At 41.8% G+C, this 27,209-nt stretch overlaps 1 protein-coding gene across 4 annotated transcripts in view; it reads left to right on the top strand.

The window, feature by feature from the left end:
• The first annotated feature begins 536 nt into the window (after window positions 1-536).
• KLHL7 (kelch like family member 7) overlaps window positions 537-27,209 on the top strand; it is a 33,829-nt gene continuing 7,156 nt past the window's right edge. Inside the window, exons 1-9 of one of the 4 annotated variants that reach the window (XM_014603219.3) lie at window positions 537-819; window positions 986-1,171; window positions 11,185-11,287; window positions 12,794-12,887; window positions 13,561-13,685; window positions 15,766-15,941; window positions 17,950-18,124; window positions 19,775-19,917; window positions 23,095-23,335. In XM_014603219.3, the coding sequence (XP_014458705.1) occupies window positions 1,052-1,171; window positions 11,185-11,287; window positions 12,794-12,887; window positions 13,561-13,685; window positions 15,766-15,941; window positions 17,950-18,124; window positions 19,775-19,917; window positions 23,095-23,335 (1,177 nt within the window). In that variant the 5' untranslated portion in view covers window positions 537-819; window positions 986-1,051. Of the gene's footprint in view, window positions 820-953; window positions 1,172-6,999; window positions 7,143-11,184; window positions 11,288-12,793; window positions 12,888-13,560; window positions 13,686-15,765; window positions 15,942-17,949; window positions 18,125-19,774; window positions 19,918-23,094; window positions 23,336-27,209 lie in introns of those variants that run through there. The other 3 variants (XM_014603220.3, XM_059728927.1, XM_014603222.3) reach the window with 3 other exon arrangements.

Genomic DNA, 27,209 nt, shown 5'->3' with positions numbered 1-27,209 from the left:
GGGCCTTGCGGGACGAGTCATCGTGGCCTCTCCACCAGGCTCTGCAGGGCTGCGGTTTGTCCATCCGTGATCACTTCCAGTCCGGCAGCTGATGCTTAGAGGCCCCTCAAAATGTGAGGCCCTAAACTGTAGCTTGCTTAGCTTGTGCCTAAATCCGGCACTGCTCACGAGGATAAATAAAACGTGTTGCTTTGTGCAGCTAACTTGGTCGGAGCCTGCATGGCTGCTGGGATGCACTGCAGCCCCGGCCACTGCGTGGAATCAGGAGTGGGGGGAGTGGTGATAAGTCTCCGGGCTCTGCTCTGCCAAGGGTGCTGCCCGTGTACCCTTGACCTCCGAGAGCTCGCAGATTTATCAGAGCGCTCCAGCTGTAAGATGAAAACACACCCCACAGGCACTGCCCGGGCCAGCCGCTCAGCCCGCAGCCAGCCCGCCCCAGGTCTGCGTTTGCGCACTCGAACCACTTCCCCCCACCGTCGCTGCAGACCGCGGTCACGTGACCTACCGCAGGCCCTCCCCGGTCTTTGTTTGTCTCGCTCTGGGCCTGCGGGAGGGGGAGCGTGGATGGAGCGCGCGCCTGGCAGTGACGTCAGTGTGCGCCCTGCGGCTCCCCCCCCCTCCGCCTCGGGGCCCCGGAACGCTGCGGAGGGGCTGCGTTCTATTGGCGGAACGTCGGCGATTGATGCGTCCCGAGTCTCCCGCGCCAGGGCGCTGCGGCCGCGGCCCTCTCCCCCCCGCCGGGGCAGGCTGCGTTCCCCGGCCTCTGCCGTAGGTGCCTGTAAGGCCCAGCTCTTCCTGGATCCCGGGTTTTCGTAGCAGGTGATTGCTCAGCCTCTTCCAGGGGACAGCCGGTTCTGTCCTGGCGGATTGCTCAGCCCGGCAGCTGCCCGGGGTGGGGGTGGGGGGGGGGGGGCGAGGATTGTCCAGTTCTCTAGCTGCCTTCCTGTTTGCAGCAGTTCGGTGTGTTGTAACGGGTGTTTTCCAGCCGCAGTGTATGTGCCTGTGTGGGTCTGGCCAGCCCTTGTTTTCCTGGTGGTGAGAAGAGAGGAGCATGGCAGCCTCTGGGTCAGAAAAAAGCAACAAGAAGAAAACAGAGAAGAAACTCGCCGCCCGAGAAGAAGCTAAGCTGTTGGCAAGCTTTATGGGAGTCATGAATACCATGCGCAAACAGGTAAGGCAGGGAATTCAAAAGGACTGGAACTCCCTACTTCCTTTTCCTAATTTTAGTAAAATACATTCCCCGTTCTCCTGAGGTTCTGCATCTAGTGACTTGTAGCCACTTGTACTACCTCCTGGCTCAGAATAATTTGATTTATGTTATCTTCCATTTCCTAACCATTCTAGCTTGACTGAAGATGGCCCATTCTGTTTGGGGTGCGTGTGTGACCTTCTACTGACTTTGCTTTTAGCTTTGTGTATGCACTTCAGATCATGATTGATATGAAGATGATTATTGACTAAGCCACCTGAGGCTTGCATCCTTGGTCCCATTTTACAGAAGCACCAGGAGTTTAAGTAACTTCCTTGAGACCCTACAGCTGGTCATCGGCAGAGGTGTGGGTAGAATCCCAAGAATCCTGATTTCTGCTGTCCTGCCTATAGTCATTGGACCTTTCTTTGACCTTTAAAGACGCGACCATATTTAAGTGATATTATTCTGCCTCCTTTATAGGAGTTGCTTGTTCAGCTTTTGGTGTCACTGTTCCTAACCAGTAATGCTATTAAATATTTAATGGAAACAGTTTATCAATTAAGTTCTAGCCCTAGCAGAGCTAGTTTCTCCACTAAACTTCAGTGTCTTTCTTTTATAAACACATTAACTTAGAGCCTGTGTAGAGTTCCTCAAAATCTAGGGATTGATCAAAGAAAGAAAAAAAAAGTCCATTCAGTCCTTGCACTTGTCGGGCCTGGGGAGGAAGGTGTCACAAAACAAATTGTTTGAAATGATAAGCACCCAGCATGGTTTGAGTGGTGAAAGGAAGCAATAGATAACTGGTGAAATATTTGTATGCTACAGTATACAAACATCTTTTTGTGTTGAAAGCTTGGTTATTGTTTTGCAATAGATGGTTGAAACCTCTTCCGCATCTGAGGTTGCCTGCGCTAGTTAAAAAAGCAAATTTAAAGTGAGTGTCAGGTAACTGCCAATTGAAATGGTACCTGCCACACAAGTCTCCCTCAAACACTGCTGCAAGTGAGATGGACACTTCCTATCCAATCTTAATGCTCAGCATAAAACTTTTCCTTATAACAAGTTCACTGGTATGTTGAAGGCAGGGCAGGCATGGAGTGCAAGAGACAAAGCACTTTCTCTGCATTTAACCAGAAAGTCAATACTTGTCCAGCTGTAAATACAAGTGGGATTATCCAGTTCTTTTAGACTGCTGGAATGCTGATGTGAATGTGGCTTTTGGGTTGAGCAGCCTCTTAGACCAATAGCCCGGTTACTTTCCAGGATGACTGTCACATGATGCTGAAAACTGCTCCACTATCCAGTCTTGATTCCACAAGGGGATTTTGGATAAAGTGACTGAATTGCAAGTGGCATCAGTTGTTGTTTGAAGAAGATGAAGTTGTTGCAGATTTGGCACAAGAGTGTTGGGATAATCACTGTGACTCCAGGTTGTGGCTGAAGATCTCTTCCTGTGAAGAAAATAGACTCAACTGTAGGATCAGAGTGATCTCAAAGTTCCCTTGAGATCAGGAATATGGAGCCAGAGGCAGAGTTAGTTGCACAAAAAAGGATGTTGACTGGGGCAACTAGTGGGTGAGCAGTTCTTTGTATGTGGTGTTTATGAATTATTATGTTTATATCATGTTATTTATATTAATACATTTTGTTTCCATATTGACCCACATAAGGGTTCTGTCCAACCCTAACTAATTTATATAGATGCTGGTAAATTGGGGCTGATAAAGGAGATCAGCTTAGTTTATCTAGTCTCTTTTTATTACTCTCATATTTCCCACTGGCTTACTATTATCCATTCAGTACTGGACCATGTCACTTATGGGTTCATCCTGTACACTTCTTTCTTTCTTGTTCAAATTACTTATGATCAGGCATCCTGGTTTTCTCTCTTTACAAATCGCAACTTCTCTGATAAAAATTTTGCAAATTCTCTAATTTAAAAAACACCAAAATCTGCATTTTTCCATGGTTAAAATGAAACACCACTAATATAGGTATCAGTTGAACCTGATATTGATATATTTACAATTTTAAGCAATCTGGAAGCCTACCAGTGCCTTGATCACTATAATAAAATAAATTATAAATACCTATACATTTTGGCATTTGATTTTTGGGTTTTTTATCATGGAAAATCAGAGTTCCCCCTGCCCCCTTCACTTGCCAGGATGCAGGCCCAGCTGCAGCTGTCCCTCCCCTACTGTTTTGTGGTGCTGAGCAGCCCTGATATGCTGGTACCCTGCCTGTGCCATCGCCCCTCACTCATGATGCACAGCCCCCACCAGCCCAGCTGGGTGCCCCTCAGTCCCCAACCACAGCAAGACCTGGCTGCTGCACGTGGGAGGTGGCAGCTGCTGCAGTGGAGCACAGAGCCCAGTCCCCCTTTCCCTTAGGTGGCACAGCCGGAGCGGAAGCCTGTCCCAGGGCAGGGGGAACAGATGCGAGCTGCCTGCTGCAGATTTGGCCTCCCCACCCTGCTGCCGTCCCCCGGGGCCTCTGCAGCTCAGCGGGCAAGACCCGGTGCAGCACAGCTGGGTGGGGAAGCTATTGCCATGGCTGGGAGCTCCATGCCTCCATGGTAAGGAGACCCCTACCTGCCTGACAGCAGTGATGGATACTATTCCACACAGCCACCTCTGCTGCTGCTGGGTGAGCAGGGGGCACCTCGCCATGGCAGTGCAGGGCTCACAGCAGTGGCACCGGGCTTCCCCACCCTGTTGGGCTGTGGAGGTCCTGGGGGAGGCCAGCAGGTGGGGAGCCTGAGCCCACAGTGGCCAGCCTGTCCCTGTCCTGTGCACAAATTTGGGGGCATGTGCCCCCCATGCTCCCACACAGGAGTGCATGCAATGGCCAGGAGCCAGCCCTGCTTCCTGGAACTCTGCCACCCTGCAAGGGCAAACCCACCTTTTCCCTCATTTTTCTCTGTTAAAGGAGAAAATCCAGGTTTTATCACTTTTTTCTGTGGCAAATGGAAAACCTGGATCACTGTTTATGGTAAATTTGTGTTACCTGGAAAAAAAGCTTGCCTAGGTATAGTCGAGGCAATATATTTAGGTCCATAATGCAAATGAAACTAAGCAGTTCTTCAGGCAGTTATATACCATATTTTCTCATATACTACATACCTTCCTCCCAAAAGAAGACATACACGTTGTTTTGGGCAGGTAGAACGAAAAGAGAGAGATTTTTCAAGAATCTTACCAACCACAGTACAGGCTAACCGTGGCTGAGCACCGGGTACTTACAGGAGGGGAGGAGTCCACTCCCCAACTTCTCTTACCATGTGTTTGCAGACCCACAGCTAAAAGTTTAGTCCTGTCACAGCCAAAAGCTGCTGCTAATTCATCTTTTACAGAGCTTAAAAAGAGGGTTTGTTTGTTTGTTTGTTTGGGTTGGGGGGGGGGGGGCTCTTCCTGCCTTACTCCCTGCCCCCTAATCAAACAGAGGATCCCCTGTGAGTACAGGATTGAAAACCAAATGCTGCAAATGTATACCTACCTTGTGATGCATGGATATAGTGAGAAGTAAAGGGCACATTTAGTATGTAGCAATGGGCCTGTCTAGTACACAACAGTGGTTCTTATTTGAAGGGGTAAAGGGATGGAAAGCTTCTGGCTGTAGAACAAGAGGAGCAGTGGAACAAATATTCTATCTGCATATGCTATTTGATAGAACGATGGAGCTTGATGAGTTGGTGAATGACTTTGTGGATTATAATGAAGCCGTCCAGCATTGTTTGATGTACACCGCCTTGGGAAAACATGAAGCAGGCTGGAAATGGTGAAAATGTTTTAATGCTTGGATTATCATTTAAATGTAATAAAGCTGATACAATTTCTACAGAAGTACAACTGTTGAGCACTTGTTAGAGCATGAGCAAAGTCACTGGTTTGACTTGTATAGGTGTCAAACAACACTGCATGCTATCATTGATCCTCAACAAGTGTAATCATGAAGGAATTTTAAGAAAAGGCACACACAGAAACCTTCAGGAGGGGGAAAATAGTGGTGGACAAACAAATAATATTTTGCTGACTTGTTGCCAGAAGTTGAAATGTTCTTAAATAAAATTACTTGGAAGCAAGGAGGCTAAGTCTACACAAAAAGTTGTGATAATTATGAGTCTTTTGAAACATCAAAGATATTCCTGTCCAAATTCAAAGAGATGTCAGAGTACATTGAACCCTGCATGTACTTGGCATTATGCTAACATCACCTGACAATACAAAATGGAGTTGACATCAGAGTGTCTGAGTATTGCCTGATCAAAATGTGTCATGAAGTGTGTAATGCTTTCTTATATTCAGCGTCTTGCTGTATTGCAATATATTCCTTATACAGCTGAGAGAGGTAATCACCCAGGCTTTCAGCATAGTTGGAGTGGTACTCTGTCATCCAGGTCATCAGGTGAAGAAAGCTCAGGCTTGTGGGATGTATGGGGTGGATGAAGGCAGGTCTTGCATGGAGTGGTGCCAAGAATAGGGGGCACCTGTGGTGTGTGTGGCTTGATGGTGTAAATAAATGGCTAGGATGTGGTGTGCTTCTCAAGGCTGTGTGATGACTGAACTAGAGAAGAAAATTGCTAGCTTATACGTTTTATTTTAAGTGTGACAGAAGTCACAGTATTAACTGCTCAATGTGATGCACTTCTGTTGCCCTTTGAATGATAAGAATAGATTGGCTGACCAGCATTAATGCTGGAGGGAGGGGGTTGAGAACATCTGCTGAGATGAGCTGTTTGCCTACCTTAGAGTGAATGTGCCATGCTGCAGTCATTTTAATGGGATGGTGTTGTTCACCTGAGAACCATCTCAATTGAGATGAATGGGTGGCTTTGAGGCTGTATGCTACAGTTGACTGTATAGAGCTCTTTCCTCATTCACTAGTCCCAGACTTATTATGGGAACTCTGCATCTCCTTTTCTGTCCATTCTGCCAGTACACAAACCTCCCACAGACCTTCCTTCCAATTTTCCTACTTCCCCATAGCCTCCACCTGCCTTTTCAAACTGGCAAAGTAAGGAGGCTACAGATTGTGCATAGGAAGTGGAACAGCATAACAGGAGGGGTTAAAGCAATGGTATGATGGTGGGAATATTGAAGCCATAGTAAGAGGGCAGGTGGGTGCATCTGAGCAGTTGAGTGGCCTTGGAATTGTGCAGAGAAAGGAGGGTTGGACCAAAAGGCATCGGAGAGCATACAATGGATGTGAAAAAAAACCTTTTCTCATTCACTGGTGAATAACAGGAATTGATCTGCCTTGAATTACTATAGAGTTCAAGTCTCTCACAGTTTTCAGTGTATTTATCCACAGCATACAAGGGGACACAACTTGATCTTTATTGAAGGTTACATGGAAGGTGTACTGTCTGAGGCAACCACTGGGGACATCTACTCTGGTTGGGTATAAGCCTTCAGCATGTTTAAAAGTGAAAAATTGGATGGCCTATGTGCAGATCAACAAATCGCCATGCAGTGAAAGTACAGAACTCACTGTTATGTTTTTCAAATCCTTTTTAATAGAATAAGATGATTTTAATTATTATGGTCAGTAATCATGTGTCCCTGAGAAATGGGGAAATCTGGTTATTTCTACTTTTTCGGGTGAGGAACTGGTCCATGGAGGTGCTAAGGCTTGTTCATGGTAATGCTTGAAGTCTAAGGTAGAATGAGGAATTGACCCAGTGTCTTCTAAATCCCTGGTCCTAATCTCCTTTGCCTTGTTAGCCAATGTTTCTCTCCCCCTTAAAAAAATAGCAACAATGTTCTTGAGACTGGTGCCTATGGCATTTCTGTATCCTCTCCCAGGTGCCATGCTGACACTTACCTCTGTGCAAAGATGAACTGAGGAGAGAGGGGAGACAATGTAGAAAAGACCAGCGTGCAGCCAGTATGTTCTGTGGCAAGAAACCAGAAATAGTGAAGAAAGAGAACTGGTCTGTGGTAGATGGGTAAGTGGGGGGGTACTAGGGATTTTTCTAACCTAGGAAATTAAGTGCATAAAAACTCTGTTAAGGCAGAGATCAGCTAGCCTAAATATGACTCGTGCCCTTCCAAAATGGGGAGAGTAATTTAAAACCCTTAAAAATCAGAAACTGCAAAGTGTAGGTGTGTGCCACTTCTGTAGTGCAACCCCAGCTTTTGTGCTCTTAGCATTATCTCAGCACATTAATAATGTATATTAGCATTCTGCCTCACAGGTACTACTGAGCACTGTGGGAACTGATCATGCGAGCACTTCATAATAAGGTCTAATGCATTCTTCTTGCTAAAGCAAAACTTTGGTTTAATTCTGGCATTGCAAGCAGATTCTACACACAAAAACAGCATATCTCATGCAAAGCATGTCACGTATGCTAAATGCTATAAGACCTTCCTGTGTTCTGAGGTTCCTTCTGAAGTACTACCTTTGCTATACCTTAGAGACTGCTGCTGCTGCACTGTTGGTGATCCCTTGTGCATCTTTATTGCTATAACCTACAACTTTCAGTACTAAAATGAAGTATACTTCATCTCTCAGATGTGCCAAATCTGTTAACCTGCTCCAAATAATACCCCTTGCTGATACAGTATAGCTGTTCCTAATGAAACAAATAGCTGGATTGTATGCACATAATTAGCACATTCTTTTAGTCTTTCTTAATCTCTATTTTAATAGATGCATCCATTAGATCATCCCTTTTGACCTTTCGTGTAACAGAGACCACTGAATATCATTCAGTGACTGTTGTATTCATGCTGATACTGCATTTGGCTAAAGAATCTTCTGAAAAGGAATCCAGTCTTGACTTCAAGAGACAGAGAAAACACCACTTCCCTTAGTAGTTTGTTAATTTTTGTTACCTCCTTCAGAGTCTGATTTCCAGTGGCTATTACCAGCAGCAGTGGCAGAGGTCAGACTGACGATTGGATCATGTTTCCTGGCTTTCAGAGTCACTCTCCACATTCTGGAGTAGTCCCATTGGGTAACTTTAATCTTGCTACAGTAGGTTTTGGACATGTCCCATTCAAGTAAAGTGAAACACCGCTGCTTCAGTCAGAATGAAGCAATAGCACTAAATCTAGCGTCAGCACAGTTGTGCTGGGAAGAGGTCCACTAGTTAATTTTCTAAAGGTTTTTTGTTTGTTTGTTTTTTGTTTTGTTATTGTGAGAATGGTTTCATCAACAGAGCACAATGCTACTGTGTAGATCTGGAGATTTCTGTTAGAGGATTCTAAGTTCAACTTTACAGAAATGTTATCCTGTGCTTGCAAAACATGTAGGGGGTCCTAGGGAATAACTCAGTGCTGCTGTGTAAGAAAAATTTAACATGCCCTGAGGGATCATTAAAATTATCGCAAAAGGTTTTTGTTACTAAGAGAGAGTGTTGGCATTGAAACTCAACACCCTGCAAAGCTTCATTCCCAGTTAATGTTGTGAATTAGAAGAAGACAAAGCATCTTTTACAGTAAAAACAAAATCCAGAAGCTTCTGTAAGTTCCTTTTTCTAAAGAACTTGCAGGATAAATGCAGGTGGTGCTGTTAATTTCTATGCAGAACCTAGCACAACAGAGCCACAATCTTTATTTGGGGTTGTAGGCATTGGTGTCATACCTGTATATTTAATTATACTTATGTCATATATATAATATTTTAATTTACGATTATGAATATAGTTAAATTGTTAAACTTTTAAAAAGAGAAAAACAAATTCAACCATTCTGAACTCTTACGGTTTAATTTATGGTCTTGAAAATAAACACTTGGTCAAGTGAATGGCTCCAGTGAACCAGTGGAACTCACATGAGTGAAGTTACCTGCTTAAGAATTTACAAAGTGGTGTAACTGAGTATGTCCACACGTGTACTTTAATGTGCATTAGCTTATTTTAACGCACATTAAAGTGTCACTAAAAAACTGCTGTTTAGTTGATATGCATTAAGTCAGGCTAATGTGCATGTTCCTAGTACCTCGCAATGGAGGTACTAGATTTAATACGCATTAATGCATGCATAGATATGCCCACTGTCTTCTAACACTCTAGATTTTGAAGTAGAAATTCATTAGAAGGATTCCCCCCTACACCTCCCTACAAAACTACCGCTTTTAATTAAAAAAGGACCATATGGATTGGGAGACTTCTAACTTAGACAATCTTAAAAACCCTCTGACAATGGGGAGGGGGGTGTGTGTGCTTTAGGGCATGGATGTCAAATTCACCTGGGACCCTGGGCTGGATCTGGACCACTGGACTTGGCACAGCATGGTGAGGGGTCCAGCTGCAGCAGCAGCAGGTTTGGGGGAGCAATTCCATGGGCAGTGGCTGAAGAGCCCCCAAATTCTGCAGCAGGCTATGCTCTCCAACTTCTGGTGCCCACTGGTAGCCTGGCTGGATGGATTGAAAGGCTCCACAGGCTGGATCCAGCCTATGGGCCATATGTTTTGATACTTCTGTGATAGAGGGGAAGAAAAGCTGTGAATGCAAACTTGATTTCAGCTTCAAGCTCCTAAGAGTTTATTTGTTTTTTCTCTCACAAACCAAACAGTGAATGGAAACCGTTTTAAAAAGATGCTGGTCGGTTGTTTTCTGTTAGAGCAGAAAAATCTTAAGAAACAGAATTCTTGTTTCTATAGAATCCCCGTCCTCTCTAGGCAGTGTGTGTGTTTGTTAAATATCAGTGTGTTTGCTCTTCTTAGGAAGGCAGAGTTCAGGTCCAGCTTCTAGAGTGTTGATAATATTTATATCTTCACTGAAAATGTTGGCCTTGGTCCTTATGCTGTTCTGTCCTACAAGCTAAATATAGAATATTAAAAACACACTTGTGATGATGAACGGTATTTTTTGAGCCAGATGCATTCAAGAATTTATTATCCTATAAAATAACAACTTTGTCTACAGGTCTCAAGCTTTCAGCACTTAAGAAAACAATTGGTCTTAAGTGATTTTAAGCTACTGATGTGTAAAAAAATAAAATAAAATAAAATAAAATAAAAAAAGGGGTGAGGGATTTCTTGTCCTGGTGTTTGCCAGTTATTTCCAGTGTCATTTTCCGAGTGAACAAAAACTATTTTAAGGAAAGAGCATTAAGCGTGAAACTTGGATCATGGCCTATTTAAACTACTACTCTACCTTTCCCTTCAGTAATGTTAAACAGCTAATTTCATACAGAGCATATGTTCGCACATGGGTTTCATCACATGCATTTCTTTCTGATAATGGTAATGTTCTCTTTTGTGGGTTTTGTATAGGTTGGGATGTGTTAGGTTTTTTTGCAAATAGAATGAATATGCTAATGATAAATGAGAACCTAATGCTATATGTCTTTAATGCTCATTAAAGTCTGTCATAAGCCATTATGCACACTCTCAAGAAGTCAGTCTTAAAGAGAATGCAAGCCTGACATCTATTCAGTTAAAATATTCTCATCCTCAGACACTGCCTTTGCCCCAACGTCTTCCTGACAACATTTATTTTAGTCGCTTGCTTTCTGCTGTTGGTATGTGAAAGAAGTAACAGTCAGGAAAAGCCAACTGGCTTTACACACAAAGGGTTGTCAAAATCCTCAAGGAAAACGAACCAAGTAAATGGAAATATTGTTATGATAAGTTAGTCATCTTGCCTATTAATTTTGCAGTGACAAGTTGTATGTTTCCAGCTGGAAATGATTTCTAAGCTCACTGTGCACATTTAAAACATTTATGTACTAACATGGCATTTCAAAGTCTTACTTGCCTCAACTGTGTGAGGTGCATTGCATCTTGCTAAACAGAGTAAGTCGAGCTTGCTAGATCAGCCATAACCTTTTTTCTCCTGGGTTTGTATAGCCTAGCTCAACTACTGATAATTTTCATATTTAAGGTAGTTTTGTGTGTTTGGTTTGGTTTGGTTTTTAATAATTATAAGGTGTATTGGTAACCTGGGAGCAGAAAACACAATCAATTTCTATATGCTTCTTGGAAAGAAAACATTCCTGGACATATTTTTAATAATGTCAATCTTTACTCTTTATTAGAAAACTCTCTGTGATGTCGTTCTCATGGTTCAGGAAAGAAAGATTCCAGCCCACCGAGTTGTGCTTGCTTCAGCCAGTCACTTTTTTAACTTGATGTTTACTAGTAAGTCTTTTCAAAATTGGTTTATTTTAACTTTTTCAATCTATAAAATTCAGTCTCTCTTACTTTCTCCCAAGGCTTATGTCAAGAGGTGGCTTGGCTTGTTTGTTTAATCATAACAAAAATGAATTTTACACCCCTGACTTGGACAGAGGGTGTAAAAAGCACCCTGTTCAAATTTGCAGACAACACTAAGATGTGGGGAGAAGTGGACATGCTAGAAGGGAGGAACAGGCTGCAATCAGACCTGGACAGGTTACAGGGGTGGGCGGATGAGAACAGGATGGGTTTCAACACTGACAAGTGCAAGGTACTGCGCCTGGGGAGGAAGAACCGGCAGCATACCTACAGGCTGGGGAACTCCCTTGTCAGTGCAGAGGCAGAAAAGGATCTTGGAGTCGTTATTGATGCCAAAATGAACATGGGCCGACAGTGCAGGGCCGCAGTCAGGAAGGCCAACCGTACCTTGTCATGCATCCACAGATGCATGACGAGCAGGTCCAAGGAGGTGATCCTCCCCCTCTATGCGACACTGGTCAGGCCACAGTTGGAGTACTGCATCCAGTTCTGGGTGCTGCACTTCGGAAGGGATGTGGACAACATGGAGAGGGTCCAGAGGAGGGCCACCCACATGATCGGGGTCAGCAGGGCAGACCCTACGAGGAGAGGCTAAGGGACCTGAAACTGTTCAGCCTTCACAAGAGAAGGCTGAAAGGGGATCTAGTGGCCATTTACAAACTGGTCAGGGGGGACCGGCAGGCATTGGGGGAGTCCCTGTTCCCTCAAGCACTACCAGGAGTGACAAGAAATAATGGTTACAAGCTGGCAGAGGGTAGATTTAGACTAGACATCAGGAAGCGCTGCTTCACAGTCAGGGCGGCTAGGATCTGGAACTTCCAGGAGAAGTGGTGCTGGCTCCTACCCTGGGGATCTTTAGGAGAAGGCTGGATGAACACCTTGCCAGGGTTGTTTGACCCCAGTACTCTTTCCTGCCACGGTAGGGGATCAGATTTGATGATCTGCTCAGGTCCCTTCCGACCCTACCAACTATGAAACTATGAATGTATCCTATCCCTCATTGATTTCTTTTCTTCCTTCATTCAGCTGTGCTTTTCAATGGAGTGTTGTCCATGAGCTTAAATACCTGTTAGTAATGAGGAGCTCAACTGTTTTTTTTTGTCTTATTAATAATATTACAAAATATATTAATTTTTCCCACCACTGGGCACATACAGGTAGCTTTCCAGAAATGATAATCTTTTTGATTTGCATTATTTTTACAAGTTTAGTAGTGTAATATCCACATCCCAAGACTGGACAAGACATAGTAGAAGTATAACTATCACTGTTTTGAAAAGTTCCTGTATGTGTTTCAGTTTGGCATGTTCAGCTTTATTAAAGTCTTTCCCTTTCTTGTAATTGTTTTACCAGAGATGTTCCATGAGTTGCAAAATGACAGCTATGCTGACAGGGATATGCTGATTTAGTTCTCTTTTTCTTGACTTGTAGCAAATATGCTTGAATCAAAGTCCTTTGAAGTGGAGCTAAAGGATGCAGAGCCTGACATTATTGAACAGCTTGTGGAATTTGCTTATACTGCAAGGTAGCTTGTGTAAAACGTGTTTTTTTTTTTTTCTGGGAAACTGAACATCATTTCCTGCAGTTACTTGTATTTCATTTAAAATCTCAGCAACTTGCTGCAGTTACAGAATTCTACTTCAGTCCATGTGCGCAGGGGTTGATGTAGGCCTTTGTTGAAGTCAGTAGAATTCTGTGTGGGACCATGCAGAGATTTTTAGGCCAGCTAAATGGGTAATGGGGCTATTAACTTCATAGTACTATTCGTCTTGTATTTTTAAATACTCCTTCTCTGATCCACAGAGTGTATAATTAAGCTATTTTGGCTACTAGGGGTACCAGGATGACTTTAGAAAGAGAAATGCTGTCCCATCAATCCATTTCTCTTTGAGAGAGTAAGGGCTAACGACACAAGTCAGAATTGCAAAATCAGGCATGGATTGACTACAGTTGTCCAAAGTTTAAGGCTCATCTTTCAGAATTAAGGGCCAGGTAGTTCCAACTTACTTTCATGTTTTGCTGTATTTACTTATATGCATTTGTTACAATGGGGGGAGGGCAGAAGAGAACCTGGCAAGAAGAACATGCTTTGTAGGTAAGACTTCTTGTGGGTGTAGTAAAGAGGGAATCCTTTTGCTCTCTGTGTAACTTTTTTTTAATGTTTTAGTTGTGCTAATTTTGCATAATATGTTTTGCAGGATTTCTGTTAACAGCAATAATGTCCAGTCTTTACTAGATGCTGCAAATCAGTATCAAATTGAACCTGTGAAAAAAATGTGTGTGGATTTTTTGAAAGAGCAAGTTGATGCTTCAAATTGTCTTGGTAAGAAAGATGTGTTATATTAAAGACACTATTTAAAAATGTGGTTGTGCTTTAAAAATGTCAAATAATATTTATGGTTGTAGTCTTCCCCTGCCCCCCTCTTTAAAAGACAGAACACTTGCACAGATTCAGGTATGTGTCATTGCATGTGCCACTGAACTTTTGAGACTTTGTTTGAAAGCTTATAAACCAAAAATATTGCTAAAAATTATTTCGCATGAGTAATCTTGTGAAAGTTTCGAGTGACTTCTGCTAGTAATTGTTATATAAATGTTTACAAGAACTCGGTGAATTTGAAGTATAGGATCCTCTTCTTCAGAAATAGATCGAAGTCTCATATCCGTGATGCTTTTTAAGGAACTGTTGTCATTTTCATTACAAACAGGAGGCCCAGTCCTGCAACTAGCTCTGCCTGTGTGGAGGCCCACTAACTCCACTGAGGCTCTGTGGAGGCATGGATCCACCAGTACGGAGCCCGCTGCTGGATTGAAGGCCTCAGTTTTTCAGTAACTTGGAACGTTCAGTCTTGTTGGCTGGACTTTGAGGTACAAGTTGGCTCAGATGTAATTTTATTTTTCCAAAATGAGCTTAAATAAGCTTTAGCTTTTTATTACTTTAAAAAAGTATCAAAATTATTTTTGTTCTTGGCTGTTGCTCATTCCAACTGAGAGAGTAGTGTCTCAAAAATAAACTCAACAGGCATTTGATATGTAACATGGACTGTTTGCTTTTCTCCATTTAACAAAAAACAACCAAACTCCCACAAGCAAAACTAAGTGCTTGTTCATAAATCTTATGGGGACAGTACCAGTATTTCAAATGTTTGTTTTAATTTAAACTTTTTAGCCAAATCTGTTGCATTACAGAACCCTGTTGACATTCGACTCTGACCAATTCTGTGTTTAAAATAACAAAAAAAATAACATTACCTGCTTCAAAGGAAGTGTGACCCTATCAGATGTCAACAGAAATGTCATGACTTGTCTGAATTCTAATGATTCAGTTGACCTTTCTTTCATTTGAGCACAGCTGTAGAATTAATACTTTGTTAATGAAAGATGATGGCTTCTGATGAATATGTCTTGCTTTAAAGACGCATGAAAACCTCTTGTACTGTTTTTTCTTTAGTAGAAAACCATGCCTTGTAAGAACCTTTTTTCCACTCTAAGGCTAATTTATCCCACAAAGAGGAAAGCAAGGCCAAATCAATATTTTGGTTTTTTTGCAAACTGAAGTACTTGATGTTTCCACTGACCGAAGAATATAAACAACCCCGTGCTCCATAAACCCAGCTTTGCACTCTGACTTAGAGTAAGAAAAGAATGGTTGCCTTTACTTTAGGTTTCCTTGTGTCAGTAGGCATAGATCATTGTGTTCCTTGCACTAGATCTGAGCATTGTAGTCTTACTTTGTTCTTAAATGGATGATGCACCTGTGAAAATTACTAGATTGATACTTCATACCTCTATGCATGCTATAAAATACTTAAATCAAAGGAAAAATCATAAGATGCATTAAAAGAAGGAATGGGAACTCCATTTTAGTGTTGTTACTTAAAATCTGACTTCAAATGCTATTTTATATTTGTTTCCTCTCTGGAGTTGGGAAATAAATGTGTTTGGTTGTTCATGTAGTTTGCATTTCATTGTATTATATCCATGCTCTTTACCCTGCCCCATAACAGCATGGCTCAGGCAGAATTAAAGTACTGTTGTTGCTTCCGTTGTTATTTAGAGAGCACATATGTTGAGGATATGGTGCCAAAGAGAATGATAACCTGTTGAGAGATGTAAAGCCTGACTCTAATTACAAGCTACAAGGCTGGGAGCTAAAGGAATAATGGCATGACATGGAGGTAGTATTACATCCTTGCCATTCTGCCAATTTAATCAAAACCAGAAGTTTGTGCTTTGCAAAGGGGTGCATTTAGCTTTTTATTTAAAGTTACAGATGAATTATGAAAACCTTTAAAAAAAAAAAACTTTGGGTGCTCTGTAAGTTTAATTTATTTGTGTATATGATAAATTCATTAACCTACAAACTTTGGAAATGTCTTATATTTTTCCCATTCTCTATGCAGGTATAAGTGTGTTAGCAGAATGCCTAGACTGTCCAGAACTGAAAGCCACAGCAGATGACTTCATCCATCAGCACTTCACTGAAGTGTACAAAACAGATGAGTTCCTACAGCTTGATGTTAAGCGTGTTACACATCTTCTGAACCAGGACACCCTGACTGTGCGGGCAGAAGATCAGGTGAGACCCCGTTTTCTTAGTCAAATGTGCCTTCTACCAGATAAATGCAGCAGTTGAAATGGTATGGTGAAGTTTAAGTGGAGGTGTAAAGTGTGTGATTCTTGCTATTTTCAGAGTGCCATGCATGTACATGACATATGGCTGATAAGATATAAATTAGTGTAGTACATGCAAGTAAGTGCTTACATATGCAGCAGCATAAATTTGGAAGATTTTGGCAAGGACTAACAATGGAGCTCTATTTTGTATCAGTCTGTAGAGTTTTTTCAGCATCATTTGGCAAAGACACAAGAATTGACTAGCTGCAAATTATGGAAAAGAGTGTTAGTTCATGTTTCAGTTCAGAGGTATAGCTGTATACATACAGGAAAGCACTGAGGCCCCAAAGCAACACCTTAGAAAGTAGTTAATTCCAAGTAAAGTAAATTGCAAGCTTTACTAAGCAATACAGCTGGCCTCAGACTGAAAGGGTGTGATCTAATTCAGTTGAAATTGCAAAAGGATTTTGTGTAAGTAGAATTTGGTATCCTAAAAAGCCTTTAGAAAAATGGGTGTATAGACTCTTATGCTGCATAAATCCTCCTGTGATTACATGTAAGCAGGATGTGTCATGCCAATGAAGTAAGGGTGGAAGTGTGATTAGTACATTCAGATAATCTTTGTACACTCTGTAATGTGAGTAAACCACTGCCTTAGCCCATGGTGTTGAGCTAGTTTTATTTCTAATGGTTAACTCCTTCCTTTGTTACTTCTTATTCATAGAGATTTGGCAAGTAATGTCATTTAGTCAGGAAGACCACCCTTTGCTCTGAGTAACTCGTTGGGCTCATCTACATGTGTGCTTTAATGTTCAGTAGCCTATTCTACTGCACAGTAAAGTGTCAGGAAAGACAGTGTTAATATGCTAATGCGCAGTAGAATTAATCTACTGCCCATTAAGCATCACTAAAAAGGCAATTGCTTTTGCTACTGCACATTAGGGCAGTTCAATGCGCCTTTATGTAGTACCTCATATCAGAGGTACTAACTTAATACGCAGTAGCAAAAGCGTATTAATGAACGTGTAGATGCACCCACTGTGTAGCAAATGATTTGATGGCAAAATAGCTACTATTCCAAACAAACTCCAATCATTCATTTGTTCTGATCAGTTTCAGTTAAAATAAATGGATTTTGTGATATCATAATCAGCTGTAATTATACTATAGTGACTCCAAAGTGAGTCCTGTAGATAACGATTTTTCCCTGTATACATTTGGCAGTTGTGCAATCCAATATTTTAACCTGTAAACCAAGGCTGTGCTCCCCCTACTACTTTCTTACAACACCCCACCCCCCAAAAAAATTCAAGCAAAGGGGGAACAGAAGAAATGCTTATGTAGTACATCTCAACATACTTGGATTCTCTCCCTGTAGTAAGTAAATAAGATTCAAGGAAAATATAGCAGCTAATTTACCCTTAATGTTACATTTTCAATAATCTGCTGTCATTTTAATAAAACCTTATTTAACGAGAACCTCCTCCAAATAAGTGTGATGTTTGGATTTTTTATTTCACTTTACCATACATGTTCTAAGACGCATAACACTAGTGTGATTGAAAAACTTCCCATGCAGCAAGTTATAAACATCAGATAAAATGCATCAGATACAGGGAAAGGTATAATTATTGTGTTGTAATACAACATCTTCATTGTTGGCTATGATTTCACCACTACCTCTGTACATGAAAAACCTTGTCATTTAGGACTATACCTGCAACAATTTACCTTTGGAAATATATGTGATCTCTATAAAAGTGTCAGTATACAACGAGTTTATAAGTTGCTTTTTTCCCAAAGGCATGTATTTATTCTGTTTAACATAATGACTGATTTTGTTGAATCACCTTATTCTTGGATCATCAATTTATATAGATCTCCAACTACTCAATTGCTTTGCCACTTTGGAGACTTTATCAGGTGTTTTATTGCTTGTGTGAGTCTCCCTCTCTTTTTCTCTTTCTCAGGTTTATGATGCAGCAGTCAGGTGGCTGAAATACGATGAACCTAATCGCCAGCCATACATGGTTGACATTCTTGCTAAAGTCAGATTTCCTCTCATATCGAAAAATTTCTTAAGTAAAACTGTTCAGGCGGAACCACTTATTCAGGATAACCCTGAGTGCCTTAAAATGGTGATCAGTAAGTTGTTTCCTAGTTGAATATTTTAGTAGTCTTTATGATTAGATTAGTTTTTGTTGTTGTTTGACAATTGCTCACTGAAGTGAAAATATTTTCTTTGCATTTTTAGTTTTAATTTGGCACTAGCTTTATTCATTCTAGGACATGTCATTTAGTTGAAGCTGATAAGCAGCTTGTTATATAAATAGCACCTGTTAGAGTTTAGCAGTTTTAATGAGAAAAGAAATGAAAGTCCCTGGTAAGTGATTCCAACTTAATGCTGAGTAACAGAATGTGGCTTCCTTGTTAGGATTTATTAGGGGTAATTGGAAGGGTAAGCGCACCTTTGAGCGTGGCTGATAACTTTAATATTACTCCAGTTTAGATTACAGTCAGTCAACAATGTTTATGTCAAAATTTCTGAGACTCAAAAGTCTCCCAAGGCAACTTAAGGACCTTTAACTTACCTTCTACCATCTCCAGCTTTAATGCAGTCTGACAGTTAGAGCTACAGATGTTATACTCTAAAAATGTTGAATTAAATGTCTCATCATTATGTGCATTTATTTAAAAGGAGAATGGGGACAAAATCGTCCTCTTTTCAGACGTGGGTAACTAATGTGATTCTTAATTTCATCAGATGCCCAAGAAGAGTCTAGATATTAATAAAATTTGTTCATGGTTTTGGAAATAAAACTGAACTGTATTCCTGCGCTAGTTGAATGGCAGGAAATAATTTAGTTCAGCCTTGCTTTAAAAGCAACATTATTCTAATTTTTTTTCCTTCCCACCTTTCCTTTTATATTGAAGGCTTTATCGCGCGTGAGTGTTAAACTCTCAGTTCAACTAATTGGAATTTAGAACTTTCAGCACAGTGCAGAATTGGGCCCAGGGGGGCACTTTTATACGTACTCCAGGGGTGAATGGGCGGAGCTTTAATTTAGAGTGGCTCCAAGAGCCATTTAAATTAAAGGGCTGCAGCATCTCGTGTATCTGCATACCCACACTTCAAAATGGTGGCAGGGACACTTGAACAAAAGCTCATTCAAGCTTTCGTTCAAGTATTTCTGCCGTCGTTTTGAAGCGTGAGGACACTGATATGGGAGAGGCTGCTGGAGTGCAGTAATTGCTGCATTCCAGCAGACTCAGTTAATCAAGTCTCTTCCAACATGTTGTAAATACAGCATGCCGGAGCAGCCTCCGCGCTTGTGTACAGGCAGCCAGGGTTTAGGAGACATATCAGAGCACTTCTAAGTTTTCTGCTTAGTTTGTTTTCCTAGGATTTTCCAGTTTTTTGTCTTTTTCTGTGCGTGTTTCCTTCTACTTGGTTTAACCTGGCAACTTCTGGTTAAGTAGGCTAAGTCAAACTAAATAGGTAGATCTTTAAATTGACATTTAGCACAAGGTCAACTTTAACTTTATTCTGACATTGTTGGACCTGTCTGAGATGATCTAAAGCTGGGTACCACTATTGTGTCCTATGATGGTTCTTTCGTAAATGGAGAAAAACTCAGATTTTATTTTCATAAGTAAAGTAGATTTAGGAAAGATGCCAGTTATTTGGAATGTGTCACTTTGTTTTTTCTGAAAATTACAAGTCCCTGCTCTAGTAAATAAGTCCCTCTTTGTGTTCATGCCACATGGATTTGATAACTGTTGCTTTTCTTGTAGGTGGAATGCGATATCACCTTCTGTCTCCAGAGGACAGAGAAGAGCTAGTAGAGGGTACAAGACCACGAAGGAAAAAACATGATTATCGCATTGCTTTGTTTGGAGGCTCACAGCCACAGTCCTGCAGATACTTTAATCCAAAGGTAACCTCAGAATACATTTAAGATTCTTCATTTGCATTTGGTGGTGGCATAAATTTAGCACTGATGGTACACTTGGCAATGTTCAGAAAGGTAAAGAGAAAAGTGTGCCCCATGCTATAAGGCAGGGGTGGGCAAAATCTGGCCCGAGGGCCAAATCCAGCTTGCCAGGCCATTTTATCCGGCCCGTGGGGCCCCTAAAAAATTTAGAAAATGTTTATCTGCTCCTGGCTGCCTGTCAAAGATGTCAGGAGCCAGGAGCAGTAGGACCCAGGGGGAGCCGTCTGCAGGATGCAGCAGCCCAGCCCAGCCCCGCCACACCCCCAGCCATTTACCTGCTTTCCTGCCCCTGCACTGCTCCAGCACCACATGGCTCCTGGCTACATCGCCGGACCATGGGAGCATGGGGCCCATGACCCCAGGGGTGTGCGTGTAGGGAGGGACTGCATGTGTGTGTTCATAGGGTGAATCCCAAATACACACCCCACCATGCACATACACCCACACCCCCCACCTCACACGGCCATACGCGTAGACACCCACACCCCCTCCCACACACCAGCCACCCTCCCCCCCCCCACACACACAGGTCCCCACAAACCCTATATCCGCACCTATCCACCCCCCACAGACACACCTACACCCTCCCCCACATACCCACAGCCCTTCACAAACCTATACCCCCCACACAATACACAAGAGTAAGACTTCATTTTAAGCTATTATATACAATCACTTCTATGTACACTACACAAACGCATGTAAACCAGGACAAAAATATTTTTTTGAAATCAAATTAATGAATGTTTTAGATGTTTGCTTTTTAGAATATAATTTGGTATTCTTCTGGTTCTGAGATGGCAAAACCCCTTGCTAAAAGGAGTAATTCTGGGGGCAAGGGGAGACGCATCTGGTGGCAAAGGTCAGGGGTTAGGGGGCAGGACTTCCAGTCACAAGGTGGCAACCAGGGGGCAGGGCACCTGTCAAAGGGGTGTGGCTACCCATGCATCCCTTGACAGGTTGCCAAAACTTCGTAAGTGGTCCTCTGCCCAAAAGAATTGCCCGCTCCTGCTGTAAGGGCTTACAGTTTAAAAAGTATAGTTAACTGATATTCTCAAAACCACCTATGTATATACAGTACTTAAGCTTGGTAGTACTAATGAAATGACTTATCTTTATTACTTGGTATAAAATTGATTTTAGTATACCTTTTTGTTCAAGAGGTGTTGAAAACTTGCATCCCTTGGCTGGAAAGAGCTGTCAGGCAATATTAGCACCAAACAATTCAATAGGGATACATGACAATCAACACACTTGCATGGAGGAACATGCTTTTCAGAAGAAGACTATCAAGGGACATTGTCAAGTTCAAAATGCATCTTGGTTCCTTTTTTTTAAATTGATTAGGCTTCAAGTTTGTGCTTCCCAGCCACAACTGAACTTGGATTAGTTGTACCTAGTCAAATTTGCTTCACCACCTCTAATACAAAAAAATTGAGAAACAAACAGAACTCAAGAGGAAGGAAGTTTTTTGTAGTGTAAATTTTCATACAAGAAAACCTCTAAATCTAGAATGATGCACAAGAATGCAGCTTTTTGGTACATCATCCTAATTTTGGAGGCTTTCACTCTGCAAAAAGACAATTATAGTTGATGTGTGCATGTTGCTTGTTTTGACCAGGATTATAAGTATGGATCTAAGGGAGAAAAAAGGTTGGTTCTGTAGTGAAAACCCCAGAAATAACCAAGTTTGGAGAGAATACTTGGGTTGAAATTTCTGTCTTGGTTTGTATTTCTGTTACTGATAAAGCCAAACCACAGGAAGGAAGGAAGTAAATTTGGACTGTGTGCAAGGTATCCGCACTGTGGAAACTTCAGCTGCTTACAGAAATATTACCTTTCCTTGCCAAACCTACACCAACCATGAGACTGGTGGAACATATCGCTATTCGCTACTTATGTTTTAAATATTAATTAGGGCTATATGGTATTTGCTATAAAAATATGGCATGGGGTATTGTAAGACTTTTTTCCTAAATTGTTGTATCAGACATATGTTATACTTTTTCAGATGATATTACGTTGTTTCTATTGGGTGTACTTTGAGGATTAAGGCCCTACAGCTTTTAAGGTAGAGTGAAGGAATCCATGAGTGAAATATTGGGTCCATTTGAAATGAATACTAAATTCTTATTGATTTAAGCAGGATTAGGATTTTACTCCAGGTATCTTATTTCAGGAATACAAATAATCTCTCTTTCTCTGGGTCCAGAAAATAACCAACCTAGCTCTCTTAGTGCCTTAAGAGAGTTACATTATTGAAGTCTCCAGAGACTTGGTTTCCTTTTCATTGTTGGGTGCAATTCATGCTATTGGTGTAAATTATAAAACTCGGAATGATCACAGATGTAGTCATGGTAAAGCTGCACTATCAAATATGGAGTCAGCTTCTGGGTTTATCATTTCCAGAATTTGGCCAATGATAGTCTCCTCTTCCTGTTACCCTTGTACTTTGGTACTTGCTATACTTTTGTCAGCCAGTCGGAGCTTAGTTCCCTGCTATCATTTCTCGCAGCAGTGTTCTTAATTTTTATTAGTGCTACTCACTGTCAGTAGCTAAATATAATTTGTGGTGATAAATTCTATTTAAAAATTATCTTAGTTGTCATGGCAATAAAAGCTGTATAATACATATTTTCAATTTTATTATCAGTTTGATGACACTTAACTTTTTTCCCCTCCTTTGTTTTCATTTTTTACTTGGAATTCTTTTCTGTGAAATAAAAATGTTTCCCAGTATTAAATGTCTTTCTCCACTTCCATGAAAGAACATAGTATGTTCTTGTATTGGTGGCTTGCATCGTTTTCAACATGTTGGCAGTAGTACAGGTTTTTGGGTTTTGGGGGGTTTTTTTGTTGAAAGGACAGTTTTCAGGGAAACTATTCTGAGCATGCAAAGGGAGTGGAAACTAGAAATCAATCGTGTCATGGCTCATTGCAAGTGTGTGTGTGTGTGTGTGCGCGTGGTCTAAGAAATTTCAGGATGTATGAAGTACTGGTGTTTATTTTGAAAAAAGAAACGAGTGTGGACTGTCTGAATCTCTGTGAAAAACTTTGTTTGAAAATACTACAGGTAGGTTTATATAATCTGTTAGACATTACCTGTTCTTTGTAATGCAGGATTATAGCTGGACAGACATCCGATGTCCCTTTGAAAAGCGCAGAGATGCAGCTTGTGTCTTCTGGGACAACGTAGTTTATATTCTGGGTGGTTCCCAGCTCTTCCCTATAAAGCGAATGGACTGCTACAATGTGGTGAAGGATAGCTGGTATTCCAAACTAGGACCTCCAACACCTCGAGATAGCCTTGCAGCCTGTGCTGCTGAGGGCAAAATTTATACATCTGGTGGTTCAGAAGTGGGTAAGACACAATCTTTAAAAAACAAACTGAGAATACATGTAAAGCTTCCTGATTTCTATGACTTATTGAAAAGAAACTACAGATGTTTCTGTAATGCTTGTCTGTAATGGTCCTTTGCTTGTGCCAAAACAGGACACATTCTTTCTGAGGCCCTGAGAATATTTTTTTTTCTTTTTTATTGCATGTCTAAATGCATTTTCAGTGGAACTATTTTATTAACAATATCTGCACTTTATTCAGCTCAAAGAAAATACCAGAGTAAATTAGCTACAAGCAAATAAATTTGAGAGCTCCAATCCTGCTCTCAGTTTACTGGTGTAAATGCAGAGAACTCGTTGACCTTTTATTACTTATGAATGTGGACCAGGATCATCTGCTGTTGCATTAGTGCTGATAAAGGAAAGTTGTATGCACACCAGGGTTCAAGATATGAATTCCATTAATGGTCTGGCTATAATGCCCCTAACCATTAGGAAAAGACTGGTTTATTCTTGTTGGTAGTGAAACTTTCCTTAACTATTCTTATAAGGAAGGATCCCTGTTAAGGGAGTAGTTGTTTAAATAAGTTGCTTGCTAGTTCTACTTTCATTCTGTTTTCTTCATTTAATGAAGAGGCTTCCTTTTTCCTTCAGAAACAGTGCAAGAGCTAAAGGATTACTTTGTATTCTGCCAAAACCTCTAATACCATGACAGTAGTATTGGTAGTAGGTTACTTAAGTTGCCCTGTTGCAAACTTAGTAGCAAGGCAAAACTAAAAGTGAGCAGAAGATAAACAATATTCATCATCAGGGGCTAACACAGGCATAAAATACAGTAAAAGCTATGTTATCTGGCACTTTATTAGCCAGTATGCTTTATTAACTGGCATGCCGATCGATGCGGCAAGAGCGAAACTGGAAGTCCCCCTGTGGCACATCTGGTTTCACTGAGTCCCACTTCACTGACTTTGGACCACGGCCCAAGACAAAGCAGCCTGCGTGAGGCCCCCCTCCCCATCCCCTGCCACACTAATGCCAGGGAGTTAAAGCCTGGTGCACCAGACGTGGTGGGAGGGGCAGCAGCCTGAACAGGCAAAGACACCTCTCAGGTAACCGGCATATTTGATTAACCAGCATTCCCTATTCTTCCTGGATGCCAGATAACACAGCATTTATTGTACTTTAATTGGTCTTCACATGGCTGTTAACAGTACGTAGCTGCCATCTAGTGTTGTAGATATGAAGTAACTGCTTTTCCCTCACTCTAAGATTTGAAAACTACTTTATTGAAATGCCTCTAAAAACTAGAGGTTACTTGGAAGTAAAGGTCTATCCTCTCTAAATGACAGCCCATAAAGTAGTATGATTTCTGTTTTGTCTGTATAGTTTTTATATCCAACACCTAGTGTAGTTATTACATCTGTAATGCATACTACTCTTAAGATTTGCCTTTTTCGATTACACTGCATAGTACCCCTTTTCACCTTATAAATTTTCAAGATGGAATAGCAAATGAAGATTCAATTAAAATGTTTGTATTAATTTTATGGAAGTATTTTAAAATCTGACAAATGCCATCCAGCTGTCCAACAGGACATTTCTATTCTAACTCTACCAAACTGCAAATGTTAGGAAAAATAAATAACATTTTGCCTGATTAAACTGTATTTTAATATAAACAGTTTTCAAGTCTTCCCACAATTATCTAGCTGTAGAAGAGACTAAAATCTCAGATTTGCAAGACTTAATTTATTATGTGTTGTTGCAGTGACTGTCACTGTTTGTTTAATAAAAATATGTATACTGATTTAAATGAGGGAAGGTACAGTTCTTGCAGATCTGTTATTTCAGTTTGGGTAATGCGATCTCTTCCTGTTCTCCCATGTTGCCTTGGGAATACTATTTTAGCTTTATCTTGAAAATCTTAACTACTGCAAATAATAGAATTCTTTTTCCATATTTAGAAATAGGAAGCATTGCACTGGTAACATTCACTCATTTTAGAAGCTCTTCCATTTAAAAAAACTGTAATACAGTTCTTTCACAATCCCTATTGATAATTTGAACAACAACTAATACTAATGGTATACTTGAACACCTGTAAGTTCCCTTCTTTGTGTGCAGTTCCTCTTTCTGATTGTTTAGTAGAGATGACAGGAAATTCTGAATAGAACTAAGCATGACCACTGGACTATCAAATTGAAAACTTGGGCCTAAAGGAATCTCATGAAGTTCAACAAGAACAAGTGCCAAGTCCTGCACTGAGGACGTAATAATCCCATGTACCAATACAGGTTGGGGACTGACTGGCTGGGCAGCAGCTCTGCAGAAAAGGACCTGGGGGTTACAGTGGACAATAAGCTGAATATGAGCCAGCAGCGTGCCCTAATTGCCAAGAATGCTAACAGCATACTGGGCTGCATTGGTAAGAGTGTTGCCAGCAAGTTAAAGGAAGTGGTTATTTCCTTCTATTCGGCACTGGTGAGGCCACATCTGGCGTACTGTGTTCAGTTTTGGATCCCCCACTACAGAAAGGATGTGGACAAATTGGAGAGAGTTCAGCAGAGGGCAACAAAAATGGGGACGGGGCTGGGGGACATGACTTCTGAGGAAAGGAGGGAACTTGGCTTATTTAGTCTAGAGAAGAGGAGGCTGAGAGGGGACTTAATAGCAGCCTTCAACTACCTGAATAGGGGTTCAAAAGAGGATGGAGCTAGATTTACTGGTGGTAGATGACAGAGCAAGGAACAGCGGTGTCAAGTTGCAGCAAGGGAAATTTAGGTTAGATATTAGGAAGAATTTTCTCACTAGGACAATAGTAAAACACTGGAACAGGTTACCCAGGGAGGTGGTGGAAGCTGCATCCTTGGGTGTTTTCAAGACCCGGCTAGACAACACTTTGGCTGGGATGATCTAGTTGGGGATGGTCCTGCCTTGAGCTGAGGGTTGGACTAGAAGGGACCTCCTGAGATTCCTTCCAGCCCTAACTTTCTATGATTCTATCAGACCTGAAAATTCAGTCATCACCATGTAGGTTTTGAGGACTATTTGTGTAGCATTCTACGTCCTAAAGACAAGAGAGTGTGTGAGGAGAGACACTTTACATTAAAGCAAATGATGACACATTAGGCAATGAGGGGAAAAATGACCCTGACACAAGGGGTGGGCAATTATTTGGACCAGAGGGCCACTTAAGGAGTTTTGGTAAGCTGTCACGGGCTGAGTCAGCACACCCTCCCCACTACAACAGCTCACAAAAACTCCCTAAGTGGCTCTGCCCTGCACTTGGCCAGGCGGATGGGATGGAGCCGTGGGTGGGTGGAGAGCAGCATCCAGGAGTGGGATGGGCAGCCAGGGCCAGGATCACAAGGTGGGGACAGCAAAGGGCCAGGGCCTGGGGCAGAGTCATGATCCACTGCCCGTACATCCACGTGATGGGTGCCGGTTCTGTGGTCAGGGGCATGTGGAGAGCAGATGGTGGCTCTGCCCCAGGCCTCAGCCCCATGCTGTCATCACTCAGTGATCCCAGAGTCTACGTGGAAACCAGCTGGGACCCATGTGTGTAGGGCATGTGACTGGGTGGATAGGATGGGGCTGCAGGTTGGCAGGGAGTGGCGTCTGGGAGTAGGACAGGCGGGGCTGAGGCCAGGGCTGGAATTGGGATCAGGGCAGAGCCATTATCCATTCCCTGCACACTCCTGCCCACAGAACCAGCCCCTGTCACAGGGATGTTTGGGCAGTGGATCGTGGCTCTGCCCTGGGCCCCAGCCCCATCTCTGTCTGCCCAGCCTGGTCCTGGATGATGCTCCCAGCCCACCTTCCCATCTGCATGCCCTGCCCCCCGCCCCCCCCAGTCCCGGGCCGGTCTCTATGGACACCCTGCTCACCTGATACAT

Source organism: Alligator mississippiensis, chromosome 5 (genome assembly GCF_030867095.1).
Source record: "Alligator mississippiensis isolate rAllMis1 chromosome 5, rAllMis1, whole genome shotgun sequence".
Lineage (NCBI taxonomy): Eukaryota > Metazoa > Chordata > Crocodylia > Alligatoridae > Alligator > Alligator mississippiensis.
Note: the sequence above shows the minus strand (reverse complement) of the source record. Positions and strands in the feature narration are given on the sequence as shown.